The sequence below is a fragment of the Entelurus aequoreus genome, linkage group LG23 (assembly GCF_033978785.1).
Source record: "Entelurus aequoreus isolate RoL-2023_Sb linkage group LG23, RoL_Eaeq_v1.1, whole genome shotgun sequence".
Classification (NCBI taxonomy): domain Eukaryota; kingdom Metazoa; phylum Chordata; class Actinopteri; order Syngnathiformes; family Syngnathidae; genus Entelurus; species Entelurus aequoreus.
This window is the reverse complement of record NC_084753.1, coordinates 35,778,804-35,805,187: the sequence shown is the minus strand read 5'-3', so window position 1 is coordinate 35,805,187 and position 26,384 is coordinate 35,778,804. Positions and strand designations below refer to the sequence as shown.

At 39.8% G+C, this 26,384-nt stretch overlaps 1 protein-coding gene across 1 annotated transcript in view; it reads left to right on the top strand.

Annotated features, from left to right (window-relative positions):
• syne2b (spectrin repeat containing, nuclear envelope 2b) overlaps positions 1 to 26,384 on the top strand; it is a 219,839-nt gene that overhangs the window by 28,639 nt on the left and 164,816 nt on the right. Inside the window, exons 9-28 of the mRNA XM_062034542.1 lie at positions 2,396 to 2,485; positions 2,837 to 2,950; positions 3,791 to 3,928; positions 4,005 to 4,169; positions 7,830 to 7,942; positions 11,170 to 11,338; positions 11,510 to 11,606; positions 11,686 to 11,885; positions 11,967 to 12,131; positions 12,383 to 12,523; positions 14,012 to 14,113; positions 14,205 to 14,381; positions 15,482 to 15,640; positions 15,844 to 19,215; positions 19,332 to 19,463; positions 25,213 to 25,403; positions 25,528 to 25,603; positions 25,706 to 25,806; positions 25,884 to 26,004; positions 26,076 to 26,366. Of these exons, the coding sequence (XP_061890526.1) occupies positions 2,396 to 2,485; positions 2,837 to 2,950; positions 3,791 to 3,928; positions 4,005 to 4,169; positions 7,830 to 7,942; positions 11,170 to 11,338; positions 11,510 to 11,606; positions 11,686 to 11,885; positions 11,967 to 12,131; positions 12,383 to 12,523; positions 14,012 to 14,113; positions 14,205 to 14,381; positions 15,482 to 15,640; positions 15,844 to 19,215; positions 19,332 to 19,463; positions 25,213 to 25,403; positions 25,528 to 25,603; positions 25,706 to 25,806; positions 25,884 to 26,004; positions 26,076 to 26,366 (6,114 nt within the window). The remainder of the gene's footprint in view (positions 1 to 2,395; positions 2,486 to 2,836; positions 2,951 to 3,790; positions 3,929 to 4,004; positions 4,170 to 7,829; positions 7,943 to 11,169; positions 11,339 to 11,509; positions 11,607 to 11,685; positions 11,886 to 11,966; positions 12,132 to 12,382; positions 12,524 to 14,011; positions 14,114 to 14,204; positions 14,382 to 15,481; positions 15,641 to 15,843; positions 19,216 to 19,331; positions 19,464 to 25,212; positions 25,404 to 25,527; positions 25,604 to 25,705; positions 25,807 to 25,883; positions 26,005 to 26,075; positions 26,367 to 26,384) is intronic.

Below are 26,384 nucleotides of genomic sequence, written 5' to 3'. Positions count from 1 at the left end.
TGCATTTGTGCTTAAAGGGGAATTTAGCCTGTCATTCATAATCCTTATGTGACAAAAGAACACACATGTATTTCTTTTTTAAGCACTGTAATTCGTAAATAAAACCTAGCAATAGGTGGCTAAGAATGCAGGTAATGTGGATTCAATCGATTCCACCCATAAAGCGCTCTGAAAAACATCCACAAACCTCAATCTGTGTTTTATATACTGTACATGCTGTGAATATATATGTAATGTAGTAACAGGCACAATCATAGTAACATGTTATATTTACACTGCAAAAAAGAGATGTCAAAATATAAGAAAAAAATAATAGATTTTAAGACAAAATACAAAAAACAAGTGAAATTAACTAGCTGCATGGACAGATAATTTTGCTTGATATATATACACATATATATATATATATACATATATATATATATATATATATATATATATATATATATATATATATATATATATATATATATATATATATATATATATATATATATATATATATATATATATATATATATATACACTACCGTTCAAAAGTTTGGGGTCACCCAAACAATTTTGTGGAATAGCCTTCATTTCTAAGAACAAGAATAGACTGTCGAGTTTCAGATGAAAGTTCTCTTTTTCTGGCCATTTTGAGCGTTTAATTGACCCCACAAATGTGATGCTCCAGAAACTCAATCTGCTCAAAGGAAGGTCGGTTTTGTAGCTTCTGTAACGAGCTAAACTGTTTTCAGATGTGTGAACATGATTGCACAAGGGTTTTCGAATCATCAATTAGCCTTCTGAGCCAATGAGCAAACACATTGTACCATTAGAACACTGGAGTGATAGTTGCTGGAAATTGGCCTCTATACACCTATGTAGATATTGCACCAAAAAACAGACATTTGCAGCTAGAATAGTCATTTACCACATTAGCAATGTATAGAGTGTATTTCTTTAAAGTTAAGACTAGTTTAAAGTTATCTTCATTGAAAAGTACAGTGCTTTTCCTTCAAAAATAAGGACATTTCAATGTGACCCCAAACTTTTGAACGGTAGTGTATATATACATATATATATATATATATATATATATATATATATATATATATATATATATATATATATATATATATATATATATATATATATATATATATATATATATATATGTATATATATATATATATGTATATATATATATATATGTATATATATATATATATATATATATATGTATATATATATATATATATATATGTATATATATATATATATATATATATATATATATATATATATATATATATATATATATATATATATATATATATATATATATATACACAGATATTCACATACACACACACACATGGATATATATATATATATATATATGTATGTATGTGTGTGTGTATACAGATATTCACATATATACACACACACACATATATAATATATATATATAAGTATGTATGTATGTGTGTGTGTGTATATGTGAATATCTGTGTGTATGTATGTGTGTATATATATATATATATATATATATATATATATATATATATATATATACACACACACATATATATATGTGTATATATACATATGTATATATTTATGTGTGTGTATATATACACACACACATATATATATATATATATATATATATATATATATATATATATATATATATATATATATATATATATATATATATATATATATATATATAGCTAGCAAGTTAGCTATTTTCTCATACAACAATAACTACTGATCATGGCTGACTTAATGAGAGACTACAAAGGCTACCTTGGGACAAATGATGATGCAGAACCTCACATTTTTGAGCCTGAATATGCAGACGATGAGCTACAAGTTTTTGAAACACTTCAGTGAAACACCATAGATCATGTAGCAGTATAGGCAAGTGCTAAACAAGAAATACAAACTACGAACATAATAAAACAACCACTTACTGTACAATGTCCGCTCTCACTGGGAGCCCGACTAATGGGCTATTTACTGTATATCGTTAAGCGAAAGACTTGTGTTCCCCGATTAGATGATAATGATCATTATCAGGTAAAAAAAATGCCATATATTGTCTTGTCTTCTTTGTGTTGTTCCGGGTATAAATTGAATGTCAAAGTTGGCCCCTGAGCTGAAACGAGTTTTGACACCCCTGCATTAGGGTGTACCTAATGAAGTGACCAGTGTGGATGCATATCTTGCGTAGGATGGTTAGCCTCAAGCACGCATTTGCATTATTTGCCATTGTTTTGACTTTTTCCGCTGACGGCATCACATTAAGACTGTTTTTCGCTTTGCTACAATGTTGACTCCTCCTCTGGATTCCTTCCTTCCTTCCTTCCTTCCTTCCTTCCTTCCTCACTCTGTCTCCTCACAGACGCAATATCTGACTCCTCCTAAAGCTCCTTCTCCTATCAGCCTTCCCGTGCACTACACGCCTGCTATCTCCACCTCACCACTGCGCCAGGTACATCCCGTCATGCTTCACTTCCCTCTGCAGCTTTTATTGTCCCTGGTTGCGTGGTTGCTAATATGAGTGCTCATCCGTGATGTACAGTAGACCTGTTCGGATTTGGTGAATGCATCTACTGTACCTCCCAGGCTTTTTGCATAATCTTTCAAATTAATGTCGACACAAAAGTCAACTGAGGTGGTCTAGGTCTAAGTTTACAGATTCTGAACTAAAGAGAAACTCAGCTGAAGGTCTATCAGCACACTTCAAGTCCTTGATTGGTTGCAAAGTGATGACAGATGGTCACTTTGCCTGGTATTTCCACATTCGAGACTGAGGCTGAACCAAAAGTATTTTGCTTGCCAGGCGACACCAGACCGTAAGGCCCAGGAGGTGTCGTGTTGGCTGCTTCAGGCCTACGAAGAGCTGCTGGAGGGCTGGAACTCCACCGAGGACGAGACCTACTCGGAGCGTTACCAGGTATGTGTGCGGTCACCTTTTTCAAGGCACTACAGTGTTTCCCATAAACTGCCAAGATACCTGTGGCGGTGGGGGCTTGGCTATGGGCGTGGTCACCATGACATCATCAAGTAATTTGCATAATTTACTACAATGATATGATTTTCTCTAAAAAGGCTAAAAAAATGTATACTTACTAATTAATAACAGTTTTGTTTTAAACGTCCATCCATCCATCCATCCATCCATCCATCCATCCATCCATCCATCCATCCATCCATCCATCCATCCATCCATCCATTTTACAGTATAATTACAACACTTTATGTACATATTTATATACAGATTTGAACAATAAGTTATTCACTGAAATATATTTATTAATTGTGGTTCTTACAAAAAATATATCTTATAAAATATAAAAGCTAAAATGTCTCTTAAAGCTCTGCCCCTTTAATTAGTGCATACTAAATAATTTAACTTTAGCCTACTACTACAACCATATTATTTGCCAGCAACATAAAGTGAAACAGAGGCAGAGGTGTCCTGCCACAGTCAGTAACAAATAAACAGAAAACAGTAGTGGTCAAATACAAATAAGGCAGCAAGCGAAGTATCCTACACTTCTCTTTTGTAAAGTAAATCTGAACAGCCTATATGGGCATCTACATCAACTATATGATTTGCCTGAGAAGCTGGACAGGACAAAAAAAAAAAAAAAAAATTTGTATTTTTTTTATTTGTGGCGGACGTAATTCTTTCGTGGCGGGCCGCCACAAATAAATGAATGTGTGGGAGACACTGCACTACTGCGGGACGTCAAGTGGCCGAGTGATTGATTTGCTTGTGCGCCTGTCTCAGGTGTTCCAGACCTTTCTGGTGTCTTTCAATGAGCAGCGACGTCCCATCATGCCTCTGCTGACCGCCATGAGACGAAGCTCCAAGCTGAGCGAGGAGCAGCGAGCCCTTCGGGAGGCGTGGGATGCCCTCACAGAAAAGGTTCGGTCTGCACCCATCTACCCACGCAGTTGGTTTTATATGGTTTTGACGTCACTGGCAACCCACCCTGCTACAGCTACGCGAGTACAAAATAGAGTTAGACGTGAGGCTGCCAGCCCCTCTGGACCTGGTGGCACGATGGCTTCTGAGAACCGAGGCGGTCCTGGCCGAGGAAGAGGGTGACCCCCTGGACCATGGCCGGGCTGCGGACGAAGCCAAGGAAAAACAGGAGCAACTCAAGGTGAATATTTTGGGATATTTTTACACCGCTGCCCTCATGATCCCATTGGGTTCTCCCAATGGCTGGTACCCGCAGGGGTTATGCTTTTTTCCCTGACAGATTTGACTGGACCTGGAGGGACACAAATGCACTCCAGATGTGCCTGTTTTTATTTACCTAGACGAGGGTTGTCCAAACTTTTTGACTTGGGGGCCGCATTGGGCTAAAAAATGTGGCCGACTGCGTGTGAAGTAACTATATATAGTTGTGCTCATAAGTTTACATACCCTGGGATAATTTATGATTTCTTGGCCATTCTTCAGAGAATATGAATGATAACACAAAAACCTTTCTTCCACTCATGCTTAATGGTTGTGTGAAGCTATTTATTGGCAAGCAACTGTGTTAACTCTTTTTAAATCAAAATGACAAAAGAAAGTACCCAAATGACCCTGATCAAAATTTTTACATACCCCAGTGACTTTGATCTGATAGCCTGCACAAAAGTTGACACAAACAGGTTTGAATGGCTAATCAAGGTTCCAATCCTCACCTGTGACCTGTTTGTTTGTAATTAATGTGTGTGTATAAAAGGTCAGTGAGTTTCTGGGCTTCTGACAGACCATTGCATCTTTCATCCAGTGCTGCACACATGTTTCTGGATTCTGAGTCATGGGGAAGGCAAAATAATTGTCAAAGGGTCTGTGAGAAAAGGTAATTGAACTGCATAAAACAGGAAAGGGGTATAAAAAGATATCCAAGGAATTGAGAATGCCAATCAGCAGTGTTCAAACGCTGATTAAGAAGTGGAAAATTAGGGATTAAGGTAGACCAGCAAAGATTTCAGCCACAACTGCCAGGAAAATTGATCGAGATGCAAAGAAAAATCCACAAATAACTTCAGCTGAAATACAGTACTCTCTGAAAAATTGTGGTGTAGCTCTTTCAAGATGTACAATAAGGAGGCACTTGAAGAAAAATGGGCTGCATGGTCGAGTCACCCGAAGGGTCATTTGGGTACTTTCTTTTGTCATGTTGATTTAAAAAGATTTAACACAGTTGTTTGCCAATAAATAGCTTCACACAACCATTAAGCATGAGTGGAAGAAAGGTTTTTGTGTTATCATTCATATTCTCTGAAGAATGGCCAAGAAATCATAAATTATCCCAGGGTATGTAAGCTTATGAGCACGACTGTATATGTATGTATGTATGTATGTATGTACAGTCGTGGTCAAAAGTTTACATACACTTGTAAAGAACATAATGTCATGGCTGTCTTGAGTTTCCAATCATTTCTACAACTCTTATTTTTTTGTGATAGAGTGATTGGAGCACATACTTGTTGGTCACAAAAAAACATTCATGAAGTTTGGTTCTTTTATGAATTTACTATGGGTCTACTGAAAATGTGAGCAAATGTGCTGGGTCAAAAGTATACATACAGCAATGTTAATATTTGGTTACATGTCCCTTGGCAAGTTTCACTGCAATAAGGCACTTTTGGTAGCCACCCACAAGCTTCTGCTTGAAACTTTGACCACTCCTCTTGACAAAATTGGTGCAGTTCAGCTAAAATTGGATTACCTCTTCAAGACAACCTAAAATCATCAGCCCGGAGGTTGGGTCTTGGGCGCAGTTGGGTGTTCCAACAGGACAATGACCCCAAACACACGTCAAAAGTAATAAAGTAATGGCTACATCAGGCTAGAATGAAGGTTTTAGAATGGCCTTCCCAAAGTCCTGACTTAAACGTGTGGACAATGCTGAAGAAACAAGTCCATGTCAGAAAACCAACAAATATTAACATTGCTGTATGTATACTTTTGACCCAGCAGATTTGGTCACATGTTCAGTAGACCCATAATAAATTCATAAAAGAACCAAACTTCATGAATGTTTTTTGTCACCAACAAGTATGTGCTCCAATCACTCTATCACACAAAAATAAGATTTGTAGAAATTATTGGAAACTCAAGACAGCCATGACATTATGTTCTTTACAAGTGTATGTCAACTTTTGACCATGACTGTATATATGTGTGTCTACATATTATTATGATGGATATCTAATTAATAAAAATGGATATAAAGAATACGTGAAAGGTTGACTCCTATATTGTTGACTTCCGTGACGACCCTCTTGAAGTTTTGTAATCAATCGGAAATATCAAGCATATCAAACATGGATACGTGTGGAGAGAGTGTAACATTGTTCCCATCATGCACTCGAATGGATTTTAATGGGTGTAATTTAGATTTTTTTTTTATGGCGTTTGGACTTTTTTCATTATATCCACAATGTTCACTGAGCAAGTTGTGTTATCCCACACATTCATTTATTTGTGGCGGCCCGCCACGAAAGAATTACGTCCGCCACAAATAGATTTTTCGGCTTTTTTTTTTTTTTTGTCCGGTCCAGCTTCTCAGGCAAATCATATAGTTGATGTAGATGCCCATATAGGCTGTTCAGATTTACTTTACAAAAGAGAAGTGTAGGATACTTCTCTTGTTGCCTTATTTGTATTTGACCACTACTGTTTTCTGTTTATTTGTTACTGACTGCGGCAGGACACCTCTGCCTCTGTTTCACTTTATGTTGCTGGTAAATAATATGGTTGTAGTAGTAGGCTAAAGTTAAATTATTTAGTATGCACTAATTAAAGGGGCAGAGCTTTAAGAGACATTTTAGCTTTTATATTTTTATAAGATATATTTTTTGTAAGAACCACAATTAATAAACATATTTCATAACTTATTGTTCAAATCTGTATATAAATATGTACATAAAGTGTTGTAATTATATTGTAAAATGGATGGATGGATGGATGGATGGACGTTTAAAACAAAACTGTTATTATTAATTAGTAAGTATACATTTTTTGAGCCTTTTTAGAGAAAATCATATCATTGTAGTAAATTATGCAAATTACTCGATGATGTCATGGTGACCACGCCCATAGCCACGTCCCCACCGCCACAGGTATCTTGGCAGTTTATGGGAAACACTGTTGACCTTTATGTTAGTTGTATTTTATTTATTTTTTTGCACCTTGACTACGGAAGGTTGTTTGGATTGTGTCCTATCAGTAAATGTTGTGCTATTTCACAGTACTTACAGGGGTCGTTGATCTAATTTACTCACATTGTCAACAAGATGGTAACAAATGTGTAGCATTCAGAGGCCGCCTGATATTTAAGATTAATTGGAACTCATGATGACTCGCGGGCTGTAGTTCGGACATCCCTGACCTAGACCAAACTGCTGAGAGGGTGACTGAGATTTGGGGTGCAACAACTAATCGATTAAATCAATTAAAATCGATTATAAATATAGTTGGCGATTAATTTAGTCATCGATTCGTTGGATCTATGCTATGCGCATGCGCATAGGCTATTTTTTTATTTATTAAAAAAAATATATATATATATATATATATATTTTTTTTTTATAAACCTTTATTTATAAACTGCAACATTTACAAACAGCTGAGAAACAATAATCAAAATAAGTATGGTGCCAGTATGCTGTTTTTTTTCAATAAAATACCGGAAAGGATAGAAATGTAGTTTGTCTCTTTTATCCGATTATTAATCGATTAATCGAAGTAATAATCGACAGATTAATCGAATATCAAATTAATCGTTAGTTGCAGCCCTAACTGAGATATATTGTTGCAGGTCTGCCAAGAGGAAATGCCCCAACAATTGAAGACTTTCCAGGCCTTCCTGAACCAGGATGTGTACGGAAACATGTTGGTCCCCACTGAAAAGATGGAGGAGCTGAAGAGAAGGTGAGGATTGTTTACCTTTAGTTAGAATAAAACAATGCTAAAGATGCATTTTGCAGCGTGCTCAAAATTAACAACCATAATAACCAGGGGCGAGCAAATGTTACAAACAGTGGTTCAATAGAACCGTAATAAATAGGGCTGTCAAACCATTAAAATATTTAATTGTGATCAATCGCATTTTGTTTATAGTTAACTCCAAATAAATTGCGACTAATTGTGGATAGATATAATTTTACATCATTAATAATTTCACCCTAGACAGATACTTTTCAAGTTTTAACTCTATGAATGGACAATTAATTTCCTTTAATTGAATTTGTTTTTTTTTGTTTTTTTGTTTTTTAATCATTATGCTCTTTTAAACAGCCCAACACAAAAAGGACAAACAAGCTTTTAATGACAATACAAATAATGCCGTCTTGCTACAATTTTTATTTTGTAGAAATACAGAATTTGTATTCCTGCTGTAGGAGCACTTGCATTCAGAGAAGGAGCTACACCATATTTAGATAGCAGTTTCACACAAATTGTGGATTGTTACGATCATGCTTTGATTGTCAAATATGTTTGGTAATGTAATCTGTGATCTTTCTACCTGAATAAATGCTTCTGATATTCTGTACATTACATATTGTACAAGTCAATAACCTGTCTTAACCTTCTCTGTTTATTATTGAAATGTAATATTGAGCCTGCTAATCATTCTGTAATTGAAGACTCAGCCAGGACATGTTATAAAAGAACTTACTCAATATTTCAGCCAGCCAGAACTCCCCCCTCACCCCCCCACCCCCACCTCCCATATTCCTCAGCTGACATACTAGCATTTCTTTCGGTGCAAATAGTTCAGAATAAAATTACAAAACATCTTTGACAAAGCATGATTGTAATGTAAGACATTTATATTTTGTTAATGGACCGTATTTTCCGCACTATAAAGCGCACCAGATTATAAGGCGCACCTTCAATAAATGGCCTATTTTAAAACTTTGTTCATATATAAGGCGCACCGCATTATAAGGCGCATAGAATAATGCTACAGTAGAGGCTGGGGTTACGTTATATATCCCGTAGTTGCGAGACCTGTTGTGGCTCAATATTGGTCCATATATAAGGCGCACTGGATTATAAGGCGCACTGTCAGCTTTGGAGAAAATTGGAGGTTTTTAGGTGCGCCTTATAGTGCGGAAAATACGGTAGTTAAACCGGATGCATAGCGTAGCGCTTTTATTTTGAAGCCGGAAGTTTCTGATTGGTTTGAGAAAGTGTCTTCATGTTTTGATGTTGGATAGACTGTTTGCAATAGAAAAGTCCCCCTTTCGACTTTCTGCACCTTAACCGTAATCTGAACACGGAAGTGAAGCTCCACCCACCTCTGAATGATGCGTGCAGCAGGCGTTTATTGCAGGGATGTCGTCTCTTCTCACGGCAAAAAATTTATTTTCTTGTCAGTAGAACAACTTGCCATGGCTTTGAAGCTGATATTTCCATAATGTACACTTTTCTTTGTCCATTTGTGCTCGCTTGTGGCTCATCAGTAATGAGTGAGCTTCAGCCAAGTTTCCCCCGCTACGGCACGGCCCAAGGGTCAAAAAGGATGCGTGTGTGTTAATCACCCGTTAAAGGCCTACTGAAATGAATTTTTTTTTATTTAAAAGGGGATAGCAGATCCATTCTATGTGTCATACTTGATCATTTCGCGATATTGCCATATTTTTGCTGAAAGGATTTAGTAGAGAACATCGACGATAAAGTTCGCAACTTTTGGTCGCTGATAAAAAAAGCCTTGCCTGTACCGGAAGTAGCGTGACGTCACAGGTTGAAAGGCTCCTCACATTTCCCCATTGTTTACACCAGCAGCGAGAGCGATTCGGACCGAGAAAGCGACGATTACCCCATTAATTTGAGCCAGGATGAAAGATTCGTGGATGAAGAACGTGAGAGTGAAGGACTAGAGTGCAGTGCAGGACGCATGTTTTTTCGCTCTGACCGTAACTTAGGTACAAGCTGGCTCATTGGATTCCACACTTTCTCCTTTCTCTATTGTGGATCACGGATTTGTATTTTAAACCACCTCGGATACTATATCCTCTTGAAAATGAGAGTCGAGAACGCAAAATGGACATTCACAGTGACTTTTATCTCCACGACAATACATCGGCGAAACACTTTAGCTACGGAGCTAACGTGATAGCATCGTGCTTAAATGCAGATAGAAACAAAATAAATGAACCCCTGACTGGAAGGATGGACAGAAAATCAACAATACCATTAAACCATGGACATGTAACTACACGGTTAATGCTTTCCAGCTTGGCGAAGCTTAACAATGCTGTTGCTAACGACGCCATTGAAGCTAACTTAGCAACGGGACCTCACAGAGCTATGATAAAAACATTAGCGCTCCACCTACGCCAGCCAGCCCTCATCTGCTCATCAACACCCGTGCTCACCTGCGTTCCAGCGATCGACGGAAGGACGAAGGACTTAACAATCATCCATGCGGTCGGCGGCTAGCGTCGGATAGCGCGTCTGCTATCCAAGTCAAAGTCCTCCTGGTTGTGTTGCTGCAGCCAGCCGCTAATACACCGATCCCACCTACAGCTTTCTTCTTTGCAGTCTCCATTGTTCATTAAACAAATTGCAAAAGATTCACCAACACAGATGTCCAGAATACTGTGGAATTTTGAGATGAAAATAGAGCTTTTTTGTATTGGATTCAATGGCGTCCGAATACTTCCGTTTAATTATTGACGTCACGCGCATACGTCATCATACATAGACATTTTCAACCGGAAGTTTAGCGGGAAATTTAAAATTGCACTTTATAAGTTAACCCGGCCGTATTGGCATGTGTTGCAATGTTAAGATTTTATAATTGATATATAAACTATCAGACTGCGTGGTCGGTAGTAGTGGCTTTCAGTAGGCCTTTTAAAAAAATGAGTGCCGTTATTAAAACAGCCCTGGTAGTAAATAATAAATACATGTATTTGTCACAATTTAAGGTTAAACTTTGTAAAAAAATAAATAAAAAAAAATGTTGTTTGACCCAAATAAAATGATTGCAGCTCAGCTGTCAAACACTGCCGCCTGACGTTAAAAATAAAAATATGTACGAGAAGGAAATGGTTAAAAAATAGATTTTATGGTTTTTGTATTGCTGTTGAGTGAAATCATATTGGTATCCAAACACTGCTTTTGTGAGATAACATGGGTGTATGCAGATTCACCGGTGTAAGAGTGAGCGCTAAGTACCATGGGATCAAGCTGGAGTACCTTGAGCACCGTCACACTGTTTTGGATTTGCTGGGGCAGATCTGGACCAAAGTCCGTTTATGGAAGAGGCCTTATCTCTCTCCAGAGGCAATCAGAGTGCTGCTGCAGGAATGGAATGTGAGTTGTCTTCCTTGTTCACATCAGACATTTTTACATTTGCAATTCTTAAACGCTGACCGTTGGGTTGGCCATCCTCTATATTGTCGTGGTTACGTAGCTACAGGATGCTACCGCTGTACGGAAACTGTCGAATAGGAAATGATTGTGCTTTGAATATGTTTGAAACAGGACCTAGTAAACAATCGAGAGATACCTTCTACGTTGGAAGCAGCCCTTCGTAAGTTGAAGCAGGTTGCTGAGAAATACTCAAGCAAGTCTGCCCTCGGTATGTCTCCTGTTCCTACATTCCTCAGTTATGATTGTCGAGCTAACAAAGGCAGGACTAATGGTTTCATGCGTTGCAGCTGCCGACTACCCCCAAGTTTGTCAACAAGTGACGCAGATAGAGGAGGACACGGCAGCAGCTCTGGTGGAGGTGACGTCGGCCAAAAGCGCCTTGGAACGGGTGCTGACCGCCTGGGACTCTTATAGTGATGGGATCAGCTCCATGGAGGCGTGGCTCGAGCAGAGCTTAGCCGGACAGAGTTACGGTCCCCAGCCAAAGGTTTTTAAATTGCGGGGCAGTCCGAACTGATGGGAATGGACTTTCTGTCAACTTTTTCGTCTCTTTTACACTTGACCGAAGGTGACATCCGAGTCCTTGGCTGAGTGGGGGTCCCGACTAGCTCACCTGAGCGAGGTGGCAAACTTTTTGATGGAGTCGACTGACCCACAGAGCAGCAAGAGCCTGGCGGGGGAGCTGCAAAAACTCAAGATGATATGGGAAAAATTCAACCAAAGAAACACTTTGGTAGGTTTGTATTGAAAGGCAGTATTTAATGTAAAGGTGTGTAGGTCATTCGATTTGACTTTGTTTGGAACAAGGCTTTGCTCATCATAATTATTCCTGCGAGTAACGTCTTCATCGGAGCCTAACATACACGCCTTGAACTTGTGACCTCATTGTTGTCACATGTTGCATGACACAAACATTTACCAGTAAAACTCTTCCGCTTAGTTGGTTCTCCTCAAGTGAAGATCATTTTGGTGTGTTTTTTCCAGGACAGCACAGACAAGTGCAATGTTGATATTGAGACCAGACCTCAAGACCTTCAGGCTCTGGTCGAGGAGGCGAGTCTTCTTCTCAAAGAGCCTGTAGAGACAATGGCGGGTCCGTTACGCATCTATAGAAAAAGAATACAGGTGAGATGAGGCATTGACAAAGTGGTGTAGCCTACATGGAAACCACTGTCCATTTTCAGGATGGTCACCATGGTTAAAGGCCTACTGAAATGATTTTTTTAAATTCAAACGGGGATAGCAGATCCATTCTATGTGTCATACTTGATCATTTCGCGATATTGCCATATTTTTGCTGAAAGGATTTAGTATACAACGACAACGATAAAGTTTGCAACTTTTGGTCGCTGATTAAAAAAAAGCCTTGCCTGTACCGGAAGTAGCGTGACGACACCGGAGGAAGGGCTGCTCACATTTTCCTATTGTTTACACCAGCAGCGAGTGAGATTCGGACCGAGAAAGCGACGATTACCCCATTAGTTTGAGCCAGGATGAAAGATTTGTGGATGAGGAACGTGAAAGTGAAGGACTAGAGTGCAGTGCAGAACGTATATTTTTTCGCTCTGACCGTAACTTAGGTACAAGGGCTCATTGGATTCCACACTCTCTCCTTTTTCTATTGTGGATCACGGATTTGTATTTTAAACCACCTGGGATACTATATCCTCTTGAAAATGAGAGTCGAGAACGCGAAATGGACATTCACAGTGACTTTTATCTCCACGACAATACATCGGTGAAGCTCTTTAGCTACGGAGCTAACGTGATAGCATCGGGCTTAACTGCATATAGAAACAAAACAAATAAGTCCCTGACTGGAAGGATGGACAGAAGATCAACAATACTACCAAACTCTGGACATGTAACTACACGGTTAATGCTTTCCAGCTTGGCGAAGCTTAGCAATGCTGTTGGTAACGACGCCATTGAAGCTAACTTAGCTACGGAACCTCGACAGAGCTATGCTAAAAACATTAGCTCTGCACCTACGCCAGCTCTCATCTTCTCATCACGACCCGTGCTCACCTGCGTTCCAGCGATCGACGGTACGACGAAGGACTTCACCTGATCACCGATGCGGTCGGCGGCCCGGAGACGGTGTCTGCTATCCATCTCAAAGTCCTCCTGGTTGTGTTGCTGTAGTCCGCCGCTAATACACCGATCCCACCTACAACTTTCTTCTTTGCAGTCTCCATTGTTCATTAAACAAATTGCAAAAGATTCACCAACACAGATGTCCAGAATACTGTGGAATTTTGAGATGAAAACAGAGCTTTTTGTATTGGATTCAATGGTCTCCGAATAATTCCGCTTCAACCGTTGACGTCACGCGCAAACATCATCATATCGAAATGTTTTCAGCCGGAAGTTTGCCGGGAAATTTAAAATTGCACTTTATAAGTTAACCCGGCCGTATTGGCATGTGTTGCAATGTTAAGATTTCATCATTGATATATAAACTATCAGACTGCGTGGTCGGTAGTAGTGGCTTTCAGTAGGCCTTTAAGACAATAATATTAAAACATAAATATATATTTAACAACCATTATTTATCCGGTAGCCAGTAAGGAACAATTTATTCTGAAGAACTGCTTGTGTTTTATCCTTCAGTTCATGCTGAGGAAGATAAAGGAAGTGGATCTGGAATCTCTTGATTCATCTTCAGAAGGACCATCAGATGAATTAAAGAAACTAAAGATGGCCATGCTTGAAGTACATTTACAGACCTAACAATTATTTTCTATATTACTATCATCAGAGATGCTAATGAGGCGATGCATGTTACTGTCCATGTTTAAAACAGGCAAAACAAACTCTGTGCGAAGCAGAGAAGGTGTGTGCCGATTTGCAGCACAGTGTTTCAGGTCTTGACAGTCGCCTCGCTGAGCTTCTGCACTGGGAGACTGAGACCAGGGATCTATACCAGCTGCTGAAGGCCTCAGAGCTACGGCAGCAAAGAGGCCAAGATCCAAGAGCTAAGGTGAGATGAATCTCTGAGGAGGAGGCTACGTCCACTGTGCAGCAAAAATCACCTGGTCTGTAGATACTGCACAGGGTTTCCGCGGATCATTGAAAAGCATTAAGTCATTAAATGGATTTTGAGAAATTTAAGGTCTTGAATGGCCTTAAAAAGCATTAAACTCGATGTCCAGAGTCATTACATTTTTGTAGGGCTAGGCGCTTAGAATGAGAGTGCAGTGTGCCAGCTACTGAGCTAAAAGCCTGAGTGAGGTTTACCAACGTACACATGGCCCAGCCACACTGGTTGGCATCCCTTACATAGGCCTATACAATTGATTGAAAAAACATTATTTGTTTATAAACATTTAGTACAATGTGATGATTGACAGGCGGAACCTTTGATTGGCTATTGTCTACGGCCAGTGCAGGAAGTCCGAACAATGGATGCTTGGAATGTTACATCTTGTGAATGTGCTCATGCTCTGGCAAAAAGGAATATGTGTTGGGACAAAGGGAAATGCAAATATCACCAAATGAGGCAGGCTAGCTTACTTTTCAAAACTTGTTTGAATCTTGTCAATTGTGAACCCAGAGAGGTATTCTGAAGCGTTTGCAAAAAGACCTCCAAACTTTGCTCAGTGGGGATTAATGCGATGAAATCATGCATCCTATTAAGTTAAAGTTAAAGTTAAATTAGCTCATCACAAGTCTGCTATTAAAGACTGGCAGCAGTTAACGGTGCCACATTTCTTTGCTGTGGCCAACAAAGCAACTTCTGGCAGCTGCTGGTACCACTACAGAAAAATAAATAAATACAAATAATTCTCAGATTAAACAGTTTTGTGAGCAAATTCTAATCCACTGGAGAGTAACAGTTAATGTAAACTTTCCAATTATTCAACATTATCATTGTCAAATCTTACAATTCTGTCTCTACAGACAACTGTAAGCTTTTGAATATATATATATTAGTATATAATAAATACCTGCATTAGGACATGGGCATTAAATGTACTTCTAGTTGCATTAAAAAGGCATTAAAAATCATTAAATTGGATTTGCTAATACCTGCAAAAATACCAACTGTAATAGTCATGCGGTGCCGTTCTTTTCTTTAAGGTCGCGATATCACGTGGGCTCCAGCTGGAAGGTCAGGTGGTGACAGAGGAGCAGGACCTTCAGGTCTTGATAAAGACACATCAGAAGAACTCTCCCATCCAATGTCTCCAAGCTTCCACCATACAGGGCCGTGTGCGAGCAACTGTGGCTCACTCACAAGTAAGTAGTCTTTTTGATGTTTGCGTATTTCATTTTGAGCTTCTCGGAAGTTAAAAGACTGCAAGGTAGTTAGACATTCAATGCTAAAAAGAAATTGTGAGTCAACAGGTTGTGTCTTTAGGAGTCCAGGGTTCCCAGTCATTGGCTATCTTACAATCATTTGTTGTTTTCATGTTTGTTAATTTGTATGCCTTGAATTTCAGGAGGTGGTAGGACTGCTAAGTAGCCTGGGGACTCGAAGGGACAGAAGCAGGAGCCCCACAGGAGGGCCTCCATCCAAAGTCTTTATTCAGGCCAAAACCAAGCCTCATCATCTAAGACAGCTGGGCACTGGTCCACCAACACAGGAGTGCACTACCTTGTCAGAATTTCATCCATCTCAAGAAGTGTTTGTGCCAAAGATAGTGGTGCAGGAATACAGAGAAGATACAATAGGTTTACCCCCAGTGTCTTATAGTTCTGCACAAGAAGAGATGCAGACTAGCCCGACACAAGCAGAAGGCCAAACTCAGGCCTGGGCAGTGATGACGGAACAAGAGCAGACTGCAGAGAACACATGGATACAGCAGCAACAGCTTAACAGAGCAGAAGCACAAGACCCAAAGTATTACCAAGCCCAAGCAGAGGTACTAAAAGAAAAAGAGAACACAAAGAAAGAGACACAGATTCAAAAAGATGGGGAGCAGCAACTGGAGGAGATGGAAGGTTATAAAGAGGACCAGCTAATGCATGTAGAGATTGAAAGAAAACTCACGCAGACAACTGCAGTGCATGAGCTGACGTCACCAGTAAAGAAACCTCTTAAATCACAAGAACTTCAATGCAAAAAGGCCCGGGGCTTGAAGAACCGACCATGGCTTAAAAAAACAGGAGAACACGATATTCAAAGTCCAAACAAAGATTCTGCCCAAAAAATAGTTCAGCCTACACAGCCACAGAAGAATAAAGACATGATAGGATCCACTGAAGTTGTTCATCACCATACAGTAACCTCCAGGACACAGCCTGAGACCCAAGACAAGTCTGCTGGTCAGTCAACCAGAAGGAAAAAACTAAAAGAACAGCAGCAGAAACAACAAATGCCGATTGTAGTAGCGCAGCCAGAAGAAGGCACAAGGAATAAGTCAAAGGCAGTAGATCTGCCACTTCAGCAAGCAAACGTCAAAAGTCAGCCCTCAGCAGAAATGATGGCTCAGTCACAGGTTCAGCCCCAGCCTCTAGCACACAGCCAAGTTATAGCTCAAGGGCTAACCTGGGCTCAAGTTAGCCCTTTATCTCCTATTCAGGCTCCTCTGCAGGACAACATTCTACCACCTGTGCCTTCCCATATTCAGCTTCGTAGTCATCCACAGTCCTGGTCCCCCGTCAGGCCGCCGTCCCCTAAGCCACCAGCGCAGGCACAAAGTCCGACCCACGTAATCACTCATGCACAAGTCTCTCAAGAGACAATATTCCAGATGCAAAGACACCCTCAGTTAACTCAGCCTGAAAACCAAACAATGCTTCAACCTCAAAGACATTCTCCTCTAGAGACTCAGACTCAAATCTATGCAGCTCAGCCTCAAACCAGTCTTGCATCCATGGCTCGTGCTCAAACCCACCCCTTGTCAAAAACACAGCCTGTGACCCAGTCCCAAGTCAAACCTCAAACCATGGCCAAGATTCAACAAAATGTTCCGCCCAAGACCCAAATTCAGGCCCCTGTCCATGCAAAGACTAAACCCCAAATCAGTTTTGGGTCTACGGCTCATGAGCAAACACAATTTCAGGAAATGACACAACCTCAAAAATTTGCTAAGCCAATGATTAAACCTCAAGCTAAGCCAGAGCCCATGACAGTGGTTCAAACCCATCCTCTGTCCAAAGCCCAGTCTCAAAGCTGTGTTTACGCCGGGACCCAATCACATGCAAAAACAGAGACTGTGGACGAGATCCAACCCGAGTCTTTCACGCTTACTCATGTTCAATCTACAGAACAGTTTCAAACACTTCCCCTTTTGAAAATTCAGCCAAGTCTTACACAACCTTTGACTCAACAATATCCTCAAGGTCAACCAATATTTCAGCCTCAGGGACATCCTTTGACTCAATATCATGCACACTCTCAGTCAGCAGTCCAACACCAAAGCCATATTGCCCCGGGCCACCTAGCCACTTGGACCAATGTTAGCAGCTCTTCCTCAAAGTCGATGACACACCCACAAACTCCAGTGCAGCCAGTGGTTTACCTTCAAAATTACTCCAATGCTCAGCAGTGGGCTGCGAGGCAGGAGCCACAAAATAGTGACATTGTCCGGCAAATGCATCACATTCCTCAACCTTTCACTCAGCAAACAGGTCAAGCTCCACAGTTTCAGGCTTCACAAGCACCGCAAGGGCCTCAAGGTGGTCATCCACAAAGACCTCAAATGGGTCCCACAGGGTATTCTAACATGATACAATCATATAATCAGTCTCAGATGCAGATACACTCGCAACCTCAACCCCAGACTCAAACCTTGTCCCAAATAAGGCCCCAAAATCAACAACTGTCACAGATGCCAGTGTATGATGTGACTCTAATGCAGACACAACATGGCCAGAGTGAGCAACCAATGTGGATGCAGGTACAGCATTTACAATCCCACTCTTCTTATCCCCAGGCTCAGCAATATCCATCACCTGACCGTGTTAATGTCCGCGCTCAAATACCACAACTACAACAAACTAATGTAGTGTATCCTCCACATCCTCACCTTCAACCTCGTCTACAGGCCCAATCCCAACCTCACATTCAGACACAAGCACATATGCAGCCACAGTTTCCCCTTGCCCAGCTTAATCCTCAGTTTCCTCCACAATTCAGATCAATAGTTCCAACACCAAGCCAACCCCAGACTCAATCACTGTCGCAATGTATGCCCGAACCACAGCTCGCACAACAATCTAAAGTTCAGCCATCCCTCCAACCCAAACCTCAGTTTCTGCCCTTATATAAACCTGAACTGCAGCTGGTTCATCAAGCCATTGTCCAGCCTACCACTCAAACCAACGCTAAATCAATGCCGCAATGTAAACCTGAACCCCAGATAGCCCAATCACTACCTGAGTATATACCTGAATCCCAGCTGGCTCATCAGGCTAAATATGTATCACCAACACAAAGCAGTGTTGGATCAATGCCACAACCTTCACCTGAACTCCAGTCACCACAACTCAAGATTCAGTCACCAATCAAACCAGCTACACAATTACAACTAAAGGTCCAAAAATCACCTGAACCCATGTCTCATCTGCAGCCACAACCTCCAATTAAATCTGCTCCTCAATCCACACAAAAGCCAACCCATTCAATCATCCATTCCCAGGTGTGTGTTTTGCCTCACTCCCAGGCAGAATCACCAGACCTCTGCTTGACACCACCTGTCCTTGCTCAAGCACCTCCCCAAGCCTATTCTGAGGCCTATGCTAAGGCCCAGGCTTTGGCTAGAAACGGTTTTGAGGAGGCTAAGCACTGCCTCCAGGGGCACATCCTGGAGGCCATCACTATCTTCAAAGATAAATGCATACCAGATGGACAGGCATCAGCGACAGAGGTAAGTAGTTATGTTTTTTTTTTTTTATACAGCTCGATGAGCATCAGTCTTTCACAGCATAACAGAATAAACAATGCTTTCCTTTCCGGTTGAACAAATATACAACCCATTTTTAGACTCTGAAAACCCTGGATCCAGAGTTACTGGAGGAATTCCTAAGAGCAGCAAAGGGCATGGAAGCCTTCTGTACACCTTCCCAGCTCAAAGACATGGAAACCTTCACTCAGTCTGTCAGGTCTCAGTGGGAGGTAGGAACTTGCTTCAGAATGCAATTATTGTACAGCTCTAAGTAGCATTTTATGATTTGCTTCATTCAAAACCATGCATTGAGTAGAAGTAAAGTATGTTCTAACTTGCAAAGCAAGTAGAGATGGATACCTTTCACATTTGAACCAATTCGGTACCAATTCCCAGCACCTGGAAATCGATTCCGGTACCACGGTACACATTTTAATTACTTAACATTTAACAGTGACCTGATTATACCTGTGCTGCCCATTTGTCACCTCGTCCAAAAGGTTAGTTCAGTGCGAACAAATCAGAGCTGGGCCGGGGCACTTGATCGGGCCCTTTAAACCCTGCGCTATCGAGCGAAAAAGCCCGTAATTTTAGCTCGGGAGTCAGCAAATTCGCACCCCTCTTGGAGTCGTAGGGAAAACTCAACGATAGAGGGAGAGTACACCACTTTGTCTCTCTTTTCCTGTTCTTTGTGCTTTGCTGCTACACGTCAGAGTAAAAATGTGCACATGGCTTGCACTCTGTTGACAAGTAACTGATGACGTTGGTGGATGGTTTAAGACGATTTTACCCTGAATACACTTGGGGACAATATCGTCGATCCACTTGTGTATTTGCACGTAACAAAGTGAAATGTGACAGCGAAAATATTTAAAGGGGGGCATTACATTTTTTCAGGGGGACCCCTGCCAAAAATTGAATTCCCGCCGCGGGAGCATGCACGCTTGTTAAAGATGCACTGCTGGGGCTTTGTCTGTCCACAACTGTACATGTAAGACAACAACTTAGATACGTGGTTATTGTAAGGCTTTGTTTTAAATTATTTCAGCCTTTACTGTTTTGGACAATTTGTTGGCCATTTCGATAATGAGATTGTAAAGGACTGGTATTGATCTGATGTTGTGCTAAAACCTCTTCCTTGTTTAGAAACTACATACAATAATAACTGTTTTTTTGTTCATGCACATAATCAAATATTAAAGTATTTGGATATATTCATTAAATCAATGTATTCCTGGTTGCCAAAAAGGGATTCAAAGTAATATTTGGGTATTGACACATGTCACCTGTGCTTAAATTACTAGAATACCCTTAGGAGAGACACAGATCAGATGTGTCAATATCAAAATATCACTTTGAATCACTTTTTGGCAAACACAAAGTTGTTGTTGGGGGTTGATTTCAGATATTAAAAGTGTACTTCGACTAATTCTCATACACGTACAGTGTTTCCCATAAACTGCCAAGATACCTGTGGCAGTGGGGGTGTGACTATGGGCGTGGCTATGGGCGTGGTCACCATGACATCATTGACTCATTTGCATAATTTACTACAATGATGATTTTCTCTAAAAAGGCTCAAAAAAATGTATACTTACTAATTAATAATAACAGTTTTGTTTTAAACATCCATCCATCCATCCATCCATCCATTTTACAATATAATTACAACACTTTATGTACATATTTATATACAGATTTGAACAATTAGTTATTCACTGAAATATATTTATTAATTGTGGTTATTACAAAAAATATATCTTATAAAAATATAAAAGCTAAAATGTCTCTTAAAGCTCTGCCCCTTTAATTAGTGCATACTAAATAACTTAACTTTAGCCTACTACTAAAACCATATTATTTACCAGTAACATAAAGTGAAACAGAGGCAGAGGTGTCCTGCCACAGTCAGTAACAAATAAACAGAAAACAGTAGTGGTGGTAGATAGACACAAAGCTTCATCAAACATCTGATCCACTGAACAAAGAGCTCCAAAAATCTTGATCCTACACTTCTCTTTTGTAAAGTAAATCTGAACAGCCGATATGGGCATCTACATCAACTATATGATTTGCCTGAGAAGCTGGACAGGACAAAAAAAACAAAAAAAAAATTGTGGCGGTGTTAATTCTTTCGTTGCGGGCCGCCACAAATAAATGAATGTGTGGGAAACACTGACGTAAGTGTAATCTAATAAATTATGCACAGATGAGCTGTGTCAATATCAAAGTATTATGTTGAATCACTCTTTTGCAACCAATAAAACATTAATTAAATGAATACATCCAAACACTTTATTAATAGTCATTATGTGCATGAACAGAGAACAGTTACTATTGTATGTAGATTCTAAACACATTAACATCGGATCAATGACAGTCCTTTCCAATCGTATTATAGAAATGGCCAACTCTTTCATTTATCGAACACAAAGAAGGCTTAAATAATTTCAAGGATTCAAGGAGCTTTGGACTGAGGTCAACTACTAAAGAAAAACAGTAATAAATAGGCAATAAACATAAGGCACTTAACAAAAGGTAGGACTGAGATTAGCCGGCTAAGAACGCTGTGTAGAATGAAGTAGATGTGTTTAAATTGCACGTTTTGATTAATATGTTTATGTGCAGTCAGTGTGGGAAGGAGAGGGAGGAGAAAAGCAGAGGAAAGGGAGACTATGGAGCACATTCAGCAGTCTGACAGCTTCAGGGAAGAAGCTGTCTCTTAGCCTGGTGGTTTTACTCCTTAAGATCCGCAGCCCATTTCCTGAGGGGAGGGGTTGAAAGAGTTTGTGTGCAGGGTGAGTGGGGTCATGATGCGGAGGGCCCTCCCCCTGCATCTTTGTGTGTAAAGTTTTGAGGTTCAAACCCACAAAATTACAATAACCACAAATAAAAGTGTTTGTCTTACATGTAGTAATCAGTTGTGGACAGACGAATCCCCAGCAATGCAGATCGTTGTGTAGTTGTCACGATCATTGACTTGCCTGCTGATGGCATCATAGCAGTAAAAATAAATGCGTCCTCTTCACTCTATCCCAGTTGTACACATATTACAATGTGCAACATGTTAAAGCCACTCATTTTGGTTTTGGTTTGGCGGTGACTTCATCCCTCAAAGAAAAGCAACTGACTGGCCGTCTTTCCTAACTAATCGCCACACCGCTCTTTCTGAGCGTGCCGTTAAAGAGTTGTATTGCGAACTTGTTCCACCCATCAACAAGAATGATTAGATTTAGTTTCTGACAACAATTTTGTTTCGTTTTCATACGTAAACAATCATGTCAGTTAATTTTGTTATGGTCTTAGTCGAAGTGCCTGTGTTTTGATTAAAGCTCCAATGTAAATAAACCAACCCCAAATAAAATAAACAGCTTCCAGCCCCGGGCGGGCATGGCTGACTCAGTGGGCGGGCGCGGCCCATGACGCCAGGACTGATTTTATTAAATTTTTTACGCCCCCTGCCCTTGGGTTGATTAGTTAGTAAGTTAGCTCGTTAGTTAACAACATAACTCAATATCAATATAATTTCTACTACGTTGCCATACATTGTTAGGAGCCTCAACTACTATGTGTGTGTTCATACTAGCGTCCCGCCTCCACCCACAGACACAAAGAGAGTAGATGGCTGATAAGAGGCTTCGCTCCGTTTCTTTCATTCCGCTATATACAGCTCAAAAAGTTACAAGCCCATTTTCATTAAACTTTCAAGAAATTTCAGACATGTGATAAGCAACAAGTGCTTACATTTTGTGGATGATCCGGATGACGGTCTAGATTCAAGGTGTTGGTTTTTTTGAAGGACCTAGTAGATGTCTGCACTCTCCTTGTGCTCTTCCAGTTGTATCTTGTTTACTTACACTTCTGAGTTACATTAGCAAGAATGCATTCAATTCAATTTTTCCTAGGTGTGTTGCAGTCGTCAGGAAGTAGTATTTGCCATCAAGTTGAATATGCTGGTATTGTCTTTTTATGAGCCTACAAAGTGTTTGTACTTTAAGTATAGTACTTTTTACACAACAGCTGTTAGATTGTAACACGCATCCTAGTTTTAGTTTTTCGATACCAAATGTTGGATATGCCACGTAAAATCACTAATGCTAATTAGTATTTTGAAAAGCCTTACTTTTGAGCGTTTGTTTTGCGAAGCATGCTTGCTTGGTTTACAGTACATGGAAAGTTGCAACTTCATCTAGAGCAGGGGTGTCCAAAGTGTGGCCCGGGGGCCATTTGCGGCCCGCAGCTAATGTTTACCGGCCCGCGGCACATCATTCTAAAAATACTAAAGAAATGTTTAAAAAACATTAAAAAGTGGAATAAAAGAGCAAATAGGTGAAACGCAACGAGAAAAACTTGCATCATCATCATCAGCCATTGTCAGTCCACTGCTGGACGAAAGCCTCAGCATGTTTCTGCCATAGTGAACGATCTCTAGCTGCTCCCTGCCACTGCACTGTTCCCCAATATTTGTCTATCTCATCTCGCCATCTCACTCTTGGTCTTCCTCTATTTCTGCTCCCATCCATGGGTCTCCATGATGTCATTAGGGAAGTCCATCTATTATCTGTTCTACTGATATGTCCAGCCCACTTCCACTTACTGAATTTGATAGTTCTCATAATGTCTTGGACTTGTGTTTGTTTTCTCACCCATTCATTTGTTTTTCTGTCTTTATATGTGATTCCGAGCATATTTCTTTCCATGTTGTGTTGTGCTGCTGCTATTTTCTTTTCCGTTTTATTTGACAATGCCCAGGTTTCAGCTCCATATGTCATGGTTGGTAACACGCATTGATTAAAGACCTAGTGGCTAATCAGATTGGGCTGGTGCCAATATGGAAAACTGAGCAACATCATGAGAGGAGAAATACCGTTAAGCCTAAAAAGAAAAACTTGCAATGTTGACTCTAATAACATAATTTGTTTTACAATTTCTCACAAAATAATAATGAATCAAAATCAATGTTGCTATGAATAATTGACCGCTTTAAGAACATACAAAACATGAAAAAAATAAAAAATATATTTTTTAAATTATTATATAAATTGTTATTATAAACATACTAAGCTAATTACACTATATATTATCTGAAGCTGATAGAGATATTTAAGCGTTGAATGTAAACATGAGTGGGGCACTTTTGGATCCGTAAGAATTTAGTGGAAATAAAAAACACCTGTCTTTGCTAAAAAAAAATTAAAAAATTATTAATAATTATTATTATAAAAATAATTATTAATTATTGACCTAGTTAGGGATCCAATTACTTCACATCAAATATTCCACTTTGAAAATCTTTTTGGTAAAAATAATGTATATTTTGTATTTTTGCCCCCAAAAATAGGGTTTTGACAAAAATCTCATGAAATGTAAAAAAATAAAAAAATTGTACATATATATATATATATATATATATATATATATATATATATATATATATATATATATATATATATATATATATACATACAGTATATATATGTATATATATGTGTGTGTATATATATTTTCACCTGAAGTTGAATTAGAGATTCAAGCGTTTAATAAAAAAAATTATATATAAATTGTTTTAAACCCGTTTTAAGACTGAAAACCTTGTATTGGTTTTAAAAATGAAAAAATATCAAAATGGCCCCCGCGTCCTTTGATTTTTTAGTGTGTGGCCCTAAGTGGAAAAAGTTTGGACACCCCTGACCTAGAGGCAGTCAGGGTGAGTCACCTATGAATACACCTGTTTGCCTTCCGAGTGCCGGTGCCGTATCTGCAACCGAAAGGAACGTCCCGTGCCACAAAGGCTTCAAAATACGGTAATGTTGGATTTTACGAGAATTGTACCCGGGAGTACCGACGGAACTGGGTCGATATCTATAAAAGTACTGAATTGGGTACCCATCCCTACATGTATCTGTGTATCTTTCACAACGCTCAGAAAACAATTGAGAACCGTTTGTTTATGTTCATTTTTCTTTCCACATCCACTAGTCTTGCTTCTCAGCTGAGTGCAGACTCCAAGCAGGCAACCATTTGGAGACCTTAAAAGAGTTGTGTGACATGCTCAGTCCAGAGGACGCTCATCGTCTAGCCCACACTCAGTTGAGGGAGTGTGAGAGTAGCTTGGCTGCAATCCAGCGCCAATTCAGTGGAGACCAAGAAGCCCTACTGCCTGATTCAAGGTGAGACGTGACAGAAGACCAGAGTTGCTAAGTCCTGATAAAGAGGGAGTTTAAAAAATGCACCGAGTGTATTTCTCACTGGGCATTTGCTTCAGTTTCACAGAAGTCATTTTATGTTTCTCAGGATTCCTGTTGTATTCAATGATGATCAGACCCCACAAAAAGAAACTGAAAGTGTTAATCCATCAATTTCAACTGAGGTATCAATCCATTACGTCCACTGAAGCATGTACAGTCTAGATAACTATTGTTTTTTGTGTGAATTTCTCTACCACAAAACCCTCCATGTGTTTTGTTTGTAGGCGTCACAGATGAAAATCATGACAGCAAGTGTAGAACAAAAACCGGTTAAAAAGCAGCCCCCAGTTGTGGAAGAAGTCATCAAAAAGGAAGCTTTAGAGAGGTAGACTGAATGGAAAGTTTCCTGGTTAAACTTGTGTTTGGGTTCATTCATTTAGTCTTTGTTTGAACAATTTCCAGATATGATAATTGCAAGAAGTCTCTGCAAGTCCAGCTGTCTAAAAATGAACAGAGCATCAGCGATGTCCCCTCAGACTCTGGGACTCTAAAAGGTCTTCACACTCGCCTTCAGGAAATTCAGGTATTCAGCATTTAACATTTACTTTGGACAAGTTTATATCGGCCAGTGACCAGGAGCGGTTTCTTCTTTAGTTCTTGAGGCAGGAGACGACATCTCTGTGGTCTGAGTTTGCAAACCAGTGCTCCTACTTGAGTGAAGATGCTGGTCTGGAGCAGGAGAAATCAGAGCTTGAGGATCAGTGGCGGGCTCAACAGTCCAACCTTCAGAGGAGAGGCAGCTCACTGGGTGCTGCTCTTCGACAAATTGACTCAACAGAGAACCACATGGTGGATTTCAGCGACCGCTTGGACCGTTACCTTAGACAACCCAAAGACATCACTGCCTTCACACTGGCCAACACTAACATCCTGAAAGACATCAAGGTCCTCTTTCCACTCTGA